General features: G+C 33.3%; 1 protein-coding gene across 1 annotated transcript in view; it reads right to left on the bottom strand.

Annotated features, from left to right (window-relative positions):
• The window catches only part of LOC111547876 (bifunctional heparan sulfate N-deacetylase/N-sulfotransferase 4), a 293,814-nt gene that overhangs the window by 40,634 nt on the left and 243,670 nt on the right, over positions 1-9,510 (bottom strand). Inside the window, exon 8 of the mRNA XM_026455011.1 lies at positions 1,756-1,938. Within this exon, the coding sequence (XP_026310796.1) occupies positions 1,756-1,938 (183 nt within the window). The remainder of the gene's footprint in view (positions 1-1,755; positions 1,939-9,510) is intronic.

The raw sequence follows: 9,510 nt of genomic DNA on the forward strand, positions 1-9,510 counted from the left end.
ATTTCTGAAAGAATAATCCCATACTTTAATTTCTAATTTCCATTTACACCCCTCATCTACCAGCACTGTATTCCATATTTAACAAACCTTCAATCAATACTTAGAATCATCATGTTTTCCAAATCATATTGGAGCTGGCATAGCTTTGATTATATTTATTTTTTAAGAAAAGTGTCACTGATATCCAAACATATTAATAAATACAATTATCTTAAAAAGTTCAAACAATATCAAGAAATTCAGTTCATCATTTAAAAAAAACTTTTTCCTTTTTCTAAATATAGAGGAAGAGTAGAGATGGAGCTGGAGGCCATTGAAGGATTCTTTCTATGTAAGCTGTCTAAAATCTTTGTTAATTTGTCTGATTTTTACTATTACTGTACCATAAATATTATAGATATATTTTATATAAACATTTGTGACAAAAGAATTGATTTACTATCAATAATTTATCAATTTTATAAAAGTGTGTGAGATCTTTTGAATAACCACCATTTGTGAGACCCATGTTTTGTCTTTATACAATTCTATTTTGTGTGTGGATATATCCTCATAATAATTATGCTTCTATCTATTTATCTATCTTTCTAAATTGCATATCAAATGGTAGATGGTCAAGTAACTTATCGGAATGGTAAATAGAATGTGTAGTTCAATGTAAACACAAATGGTAAAAAGCTGCTTAATAAATTATCAGAATATACTATGACATATGATAGCAGTCAGTTTTAAAACACATTTGAAACATATGATGGTGAATAATGAGAAATCTCTCCACTGGCTTTGAGAAAAAATGTATTTTGTTCTTTGCATGCCCTAGAACATCTAGCCTTACCTTACACATAACAGATGGACGATGAACATGTGTTGGATGCATTTCTGACAGTGTAGACAGAGAGTGGCATGTAATATGATTTATGAAACAAAAAGAAACAAATAGTCTTGAAGAGAGGGAAAGAGGATGACAAAAAGTCTGTTTCACAGTAATTTCTCATTAATGGTGATGCTGCTTTCTCAACCGACTGCTTGCCAGGGGACTATCTGATCTGCTCTCTGCAGCCAGCCTATTGATTTTGTGGGTCGATGTAATCTGATGCATAAAGAGGCAAGAAAATGGGAGGCAACATTGTCCTAGATAACTGCCAAGAAGCAGATAGTTTACATTTGATGCATCCAGGCTAAGTGGCCCCATATGAATTAGAATTATTAGTAAAAACAATCCTAACACTGACAATTCTCTTTTTCAGTAGTTCTACTGTTAGTGGAATATTTGTTACATTTAAAGAAAAGAGAAGATAGGCTTGAGAGATTAACTCTATATGGATACAAGGTAAAAATTGCTTTTCCTTTCTTATATACACAGCGTTGTACATATACATATCAAAGTCTAATTATAAGTCTTAGATTCCAGTGGCTCTAGGTTTTTATTTCTCTAGATATCTACTGTCTAACCATTTTACTGCTAGTTAGTGCTCACACTGCATGCAAGTTAAAATGATTAGCTTGGAGAAGACACCAACAATAAAACAACATCTTCAAAGCAAAAATTTTAAACCAACCAAACAAAAACCCAGAAAAACAAGCAAAAAATGCAATTTATAAAATAAGCAAAAATTGAATACAACTATTGTATAAAAGAGGATTTTGAGTTAAATTCCAGTTTTAATATGTCCAGCAGAGTTCTTAACACAAATTATACACTCACAAATTGCTAGTTTCTTTCCTTCCACCCCAGGAGAGAATGTTAAATGTTACCTGCCATAGAGGATCTTTCTGCTCAGGGAAGAGCTCAAAATACTTGTGGGCCAGCTGCACTGGAGGCAGAGTTTGCAATTTCAGGTTGGTCCAGCTCTGCACAAAGTTGGCCAAGTTCACAAAGGTATACAACCCTAGGCGGTCATTTCCATAGTTTGATAAATGGGTCATGAAAATGCTGATCTGAAAGATAAATAAAAATGACCACAAAAATATCATATGCTTAAGGTCAAAAGTAGCAGTACAAGCCCCAGGCAGCACTTCGCCTCACCTTGGAATTTCACAAGAATTACAATGATCTTTTTAAGTGGAAAGCCAAACATTTAATTTTAATCACAAAATAACACTTAAACTTACTTTTAAAATTAAAATTGAAATTGAGACTGTCATTTCCTCACTGTTCTTCAGAAGTATAGTGTTACTTTGCATATCAGTTTTGCTTATTGTGGAACAAATACCATCAAACTTCAATCTTGTAACTTTCAGACCAGTGAAGAGTCAATATTAGACCAGTTCTAAAATTAAACAAATTTTCCAGAACTTTTCTGGTGTAGATATGTGTACAGGTTGAAATAGAATCAGACTCAAGAAAACGTGTTTCTTTGTGGTCTTATTAAACGAATTTTATTGCAGTAGAGACTGTAAATGTTTGCACAGAAACTGATTGCATTTAGCCAGAAACTCTTCCCCATTCATTAATCCTCTTACAACTTTCATACCCCAATATTAACCCTAAAAATGTCATGGCATTTCAGTGTTGTTCTTTTGTGTATCATAGACAAAGAAAAAGTGAAATTAGATTAATTGGTATTGAAAGAGTAACCAAAAATTCAAATGTTGTTACAAACATAATCTAATATTTAGTTTATTAGGCATTGCAGCAGGGATTTTAAAAAATACTAAATAAAAGAGAAATTGCAAAATTCTGATTTAAATTGCAGAGATTGTTTATGCAACTCATAAAAAAGAGAGTTCATTACTTTGTGACAAGCATAATTTTGTACTTGTTCCTCAATCTCATAATATTTTCAAATTTAATTATCTTAAAAATTCATTTTACTATTTACTGTATTGATCTGTATTGTAAATGTTTTATAACAACCCAAATATTATAATGAAATAATTTATTAACTTTATTAGAAATGCAAGGCTAAAATAAGGTTATAAATAATAATATTAGAACAAATGTAACATCTGAAGCTGAACAGAAAAATAATACAGAAAAACGTCAAGTGTCTCATGGCTAATATTTTGTATGAAAACTCGCTGACACTTTTTTAAGGGTTTATGTTTCTTGGTGTGGTTATTTGGAAATAAAATGGGTTTGCAGAACTATTCCAATGTTAATTTTATTGACACCTGGTTAGATATTAGCCATGCAATAAAGACTATATGCAGACCTTCTGTTCCCATGATCTAATATGTCACTGGATAATTGTAAATGTCTAAAGAGGAGGTCTTTTAACTAAAAAATAATAGAAGCATTATTTTGTACCAGAATTTAGAAAATCTACTCTGGCAAGGCCCTGTAAGTAAAACCCCTCTATAGGTTAAAGACACCTAAATGTTAGTTGAAAAAATGGTCTTACTTGAGATTCATATGGAATCATTTAAACAAAGGTGAAAAGACTAAAAGGCAGAAATGAAATCCACAGGCAGACAGCCCGGGCGGGGCCCTGAGCCTAGTTAAAGATCGACCCCTGACCTAACCGGTTATGTTATCTATAGATTCCAGACATTGTATGGACAAGCGTTGTGAAAGTCCCTGTCCTGTTCTGTTCTGTTCTGTTCTGCTTACCGGTGCTTGCAGCCCCCAGTCACGTACCCCCTGCTTGCTCAATCGAAACCACCCCCCTCCCACCCATGGTTAAGCAAGCAGTTTGTCTAAAAAAAAAAAAAAAAACCGTAGACGTTTGTAGTTTAAAAAAGGGCGGGAGCCAACCAGAAACTGCCGAATGTTCAAACTTCAAAATGTCAACCAATCCCAATCTTGTAACTGCAAAAATGCCCTAATCTTCTGTAACCTGTTTGTGCCTTACTATAAAAAGTAGACATGAGCTGTGCTCGAGACCTCTCTCGCCCTCCTGACTACGCCTGTACGGAGAGAGGTCCGGGTTCGAACCTGCAATAAAGTGATCCTGGCCGCTTGGCTTTGACTTCGGTTTCTGGTGGTCGTCTTTGAGGGGGGTCTCAGAACTCAGGGCACAACACAGGCATATATGTCACTGGTCAATATTACACTGACCAATCTGATAGATATCAGTTCATTGTTTGAATGACCTTTTTACTGTAGAAAACACATTCTCTATTATGTGTCATACTAGAATTCTGAAAAAAATATCTGAAGGAAACCTGTTAAAATGATCAAAGTCACACCTCATCATGGTTGAAGGTAGAGAAGAGAATGTGGTTTTAATGTCCCTAACTTACATAAAATCATAGCTAAAATGCATATAATGCTTTCTTACTATGTACTAAGCAGGATTCTAAGCCCTTTACATATATGAAATAATTAAATCCTCTCAACGCTGTTACAGGTAACTACTGCTATTGTCTCCTTTTACAGATGAAGAAAATGAAGCACAGAGCAGTTAAGCAACTTGTTCAAGTTCTACATCTAGTCAGTGGCAGAGTAGGAATTTAAACCCAGGCAGCCAGATTCCCAATTCTGACATGTAACTGAAACTTTCGCCAAAACACGTATATAGATTGAGTTTGACATCCATCATTTTTTCCTTTTGCCCTTTTCAACAACAACAAAAAAGCAAGACAAAGAACATATTTTTATAGAAGGTCGTAGAAAACTATGTAAGTATTATCTTGGCAGCTTAAAGTTTTTGTTTTTCTTTTACATTGAAATGAAAAAAAAATATTTTGGAAACCTTAAATGAAATCTTTTAAGACAATGAATTATAGCACCTGAGAAGAATATTACTAATAGACTGCAAATTTATCTTTGAAGACAATATCACTGCTATCATATTTCTAGTCCATTTTTTATCCTTGGAATATATTCAAATATTTTATTTGAAACATCAAAAAAGACAATAGATATTTTAAAAAAATATTTATTTAATTTATCTAGGTAGAAATTTAAGTTAAACCCCTTAAGTTAAACATCTTAATCCCTTTACATTTAAGTTAAACCTCTAAATATTAGTTGACGATGATTTTAATTGACATTCATATGGAATCTCAAGTAAAATTTAAAACATTTAAAACTTTTAAATGATTCCATATGAAGATCAAGTAAAATCATTGTATCAACTAATATTTAGGAGTTTAACTTAAATTTCTACCTAGATAAATTATATAAACATAACACTGTCCAATGTCAAATTGGCCAATCTCTCACTTTTATCTCAAATAGAAAGTTCCCTCTTGGCAGGACTTAGTTACAGAGTTTCTGTAGCATAGTATGGTATCAGTAGTTGATGACCATATAATTGCCACTGTTGTCATGAGAACTTCTTAATAATCACCACAAAATAATATGCATTTGATCCCAATAAGTATGCATTTATCTCATGTCACTGTTGTAATTAAGAAATAAGGCAGTGTAAGTAGCATGCTTCAGGATAATTATGGTTTCCCAGGACTGAAAATAGTATGAAAACCAGGCTGCCGGCTAAATGCCTGAAGAAATATAATAATGTCCTAGAAATCTACCACCTGCCCTCTTAGCATTGTTATTTTAAGAAGGAATTGTAAGGCACCTGTGAGAGTCTAAAGTCTGACAAATTATAAATCAGAATGTTACTTTGAGAGTATCATAAAGAGTATTTTTATATCATAAGCAGATGTATATTATCATTTCGTTGGGGTATTAATATAGACTTTTAAAAGATTTTTGTAGCAGACTGGTTCTAAGTCATTTTTCCAGAGCATTCTTAGGAGGATAAGCTTTGTTTGATGACAAAAAAAAAAAAAAAAAAAAAAAAAAAAAAAAAAAAAAAAAGTGTAAAACTGAATGCAGGGCAAATGGAAAATCTGTCTTTGAAAGAAAGCAGAGTTTGGAGATACGTGGTTCTAAGCTGAGGCATGCTGCTGCATTTAAATTTTCCTTTACTGAGAATAAAAACAAGCACCCTGTCCATATTGGTTGCAATCACTGTTGTATGGGACAACATGTGCACATGCCTTACTGGTTAGAAACAAATTAGTGCTGGTATATGGTCAATTGGTTGCACTTTAAGAAAAACAATTCTGCAAGCACAGCTTAACTGTGCATATCTGGCTTGCTAAAATCTCCTATTGTGCAGACAGAGCATTTTAAGAGTTTTAGCATTTCTGGGCAAATGGCTTCTTTAAACAAACACAATAAAACCTATTTCAGAGAGTGTAGGTGTATAAGACAAATTAAAAATGGATGTTGTGGAGGCATAAATAAGAGAATTCAAAAGACATGTGGTATGAGATAGTAGCAAATAATTTTTCACAGACTTACGTTGCTACAATTTTTTACTGTTTATTTTGTTTTTTTATATATTTATTTTGATTATTATTTTCTTATTGCATACTAAAAATAATCCTTCTCAATAGTGTACTCCCAAAAGTATCATCTGGGGAAAGTATGACAGTACTACATGGATAAAAATGGTTTATATATACAACCTACTGAACCTTGAAATATTGCCGCTCAGAGATACGCATTGATTCAAACAAGCAGAGCTTTATCTTTCATGTGAAAAGGACAGGAAAGGACATCTTGTTCAATGGACGCATTGGAGAATAAGATATTCAGTAAGTGCTAATTTCAGTAGGCCAATTGCAGCAGGCTTTCCAAGAGGGCACCGAGGTCCGGGTGCCATTGCTTCTGTCATCAAGCACTCTGGACTGGCTTTATCTTGTTGTTGGCACTTCTACCTATGTTTCTCCCTCAACTCTCAAGGCTCTCAACTTCATTATAACCAAACATAAAACAAGTCTAAACTTTCTTATCTGTTGTAAAAATATACAAGCAAGCTTATGGGCAGCTTCATAGTCTATTCATTAGAAATATAAGTAGTTTTTCATTAATCTGATTGTCAGATACAATACATATATTCGAAATTTGGGAAGATATTATCTATGGAATAAATCTGTTTAATGATGTGTCTAGAGTTCAAGGAAAAAGGAAGTTTTATGTATCATAATGTATAAATCTTGACGACAGGAAATTGAGTAAATATAATTGAACTTTATGGATAATCCTTAACTGTGGGTAAACACACTGTCATAGGACAAATGGAATGATGGTAAATACATTAGGCAATTGGTTATCCCCCTGAGTGTTTAATTAAAAATTATACAATTAATTGCTTTTTTTACCATTTTGTTTTTGTCTTATGAAGCTGCCAATATCCAAAATATAAGAAGAGAAGAAAAAAGGGAAGATCAAAATAAAAGTGAAAGGCCTTATTTTATCCACAAAATGAAGCATGACTCTCCAAGTTGAGTTAGAATATTTTCACTGCCAAGACCAGAAGAGTTTCTTTGCTTTTCCTACTTGTATGACAAATAGAATGGTATTGTAAACTGTATGATCACGAATATCAGTAGCTAGAATATATTATACAGCATTTTTAAATTAGAATTAAAAATCATTTTTAGAGCATACATTTTTAGTTAAAGTACACATTGAATATTTGAGTATTTAGTCCTGTGCCTTACAGGGCCTTTAAAAGTCAAATCATTTACAGAATAGTCAGATATTTGGTTCCTAGGAAAAAAATGCACAATCACAAACACAGAAGGAAACAACGGCTTTGTAGAGCAAGGAGAGAGGCATCCTGTTTTAGGGCAGCTTGCTCATGCTGCAGCACAGTATTTTTCAAGATAGGCATTAAATATTAGCAGGCAGTTTCCATTTTTTGCCTCTGTGGCTCTGACAGCATGCTGCTTTTCAGAATAGTTCAATTGTGTTTAAAAATATGTCCATTAGCTTGTTAAATTATTGATTATGCTTTTAGTTCCCATAAAATGTGAAGGTAGATGGAATATAGGGAAATACATCCCTGATGGCTCATCTGATGGGCTTTGGCATTGTACTCACATTTTTCTTATAAAAGGTAATTTTGTGTCTTTATTTTATTCTAAAAATAGTCTGGAACCACACAAGGGATATTAAGAGTCAGACTAGGCTTAGCATTACTAATATGAGTGCCAATAACACTTCTTGATTTAAACACACATAACTATTGGTAATAATTGTAGGCAACCCAGTCTTAGGCAACTCTTCAGGCCTGAGCAACTAATAACTTGGTAAATGTCAACATCTATGTTCTTAGATATCAAAAGTAAGGAAAGTTTGTCGAAACCTAATATAACTATATTAATCTTTCACTCAATCTAAAAATGGCTCTCAGCTTGTAGTCTACTATTTGGATACATCACTTTGTTTTTTTAAAAACAAAACACTCCAATGAATCATTGATTAATGATTGATCTTAACATATTATGTTGTTGAATGTTAATGTTAATTTACTTATATAACTTTACGAAGTGGTTTTATGTGCACTTTTGTTGTGTTACTAGGAACTAAGAAACTATCTTATTTATGAGAAAAGGAAATGAGGATCAAGGGTTTCAGGTGTCCTGTCTGAGGTTATATAGTGAATTCTAGCAAATCTGGCATTCAAAGTAGTCAACAAGCAGATTGCACACTTAATAATTTGTTAAGAGAATAGTTCTTACCTTAAGTGTTATTAAGACACACACACACACGTGTGCGCAAAGCTGGGCATAGGAATTTAGAATCAGTATTCTTTCTTATTCCATGGTTCTCCCAGAACTTTGGCGACAAATTCATCAAACTTCCATCTATTTTCTGTTTCGTCTTCTTCTATTATTTTATTTACCTGGTAAATTTTATTTATAACAACTCTATATTGCAACTAATGATATTTCTTCATAAGCTTTTCCTAGAATGGATTAAATCTAAAATATCACTTACATATTTTTACTTTTTTAGAAATGAAAATAAAATTTGATATTTCAATATGTATATCTATGCACACACATACATTTCAGCTGATTACTGACTCTAGACACTTCAAGATAACAAGTACTGAAGAAAGAAATGATTGTTTCACTTGGAAATATTTTAATTCTCTTGCAGCACTAAAAGCAGAGGCCAAGTTTTTTCACAATGGAACACAATAATAGATTTCCACTAAGAAATGTGTTCTAAAAATAAAAAGTAACTCTGATCTTCCAATTTCAAAGAGATACACTTTATTAATTTAGGTAGATGTTTCAAGATTTATTCCTCTAAGAACTACACTTAGAAGGAGGAATAGGCTGGGTGCAGTGACTCACGCTTGTAATCCCAGCACTTTAGGAGGCTGAGGCTGGCAGATCACCTGAGGTCAGGAGTTCGAGACCAGCCTGGCCAACATGGTGAAACCCCCATCTCTACGAAAAATACAAAAAGTAGCCAGGCATGGTGGTGGGTGCCTGTAGTCCCAGCTACTCAGGGGACTGAGGCAGAAGAATCACTTGAACGCTGGAGGCAGAGGTTGCAGTGAGCCGAGATCACGCCACTGCATTGTAGCCTGGGGGACAGCAAGACTCTGTCTCAAAAAACAAACAAACAAACAAACAAACAAAATGAGAAGTAAGAGAAAGAGGAGAGGAAAAAGAAAAAGTAAAGAAGGAAAGAAAATAGAAGAAAGAAAGGAATAAGAGAAAAGCAAGAAGAAAGAAAGAAAGAGAGAGAGAAAGAAAGAGAAAGAAAGAAAGAAAGAAAGAAAGAAAGAAAGAAAGAAAGAAAGA

The sequence above is a fragment of the Piliocolobus tephrosceles genome, chromosome 3, assembly GCF_002776525.5.
Source record: "Piliocolobus tephrosceles isolate RC106 chromosome 3, ASM277652v3, whole genome shotgun sequence".
Classification (NCBI taxonomy): Eukaryota; Metazoa; Chordata; class Mammalia; order Primates; family Cercopithecidae; genus Piliocolobus; species Piliocolobus tephrosceles.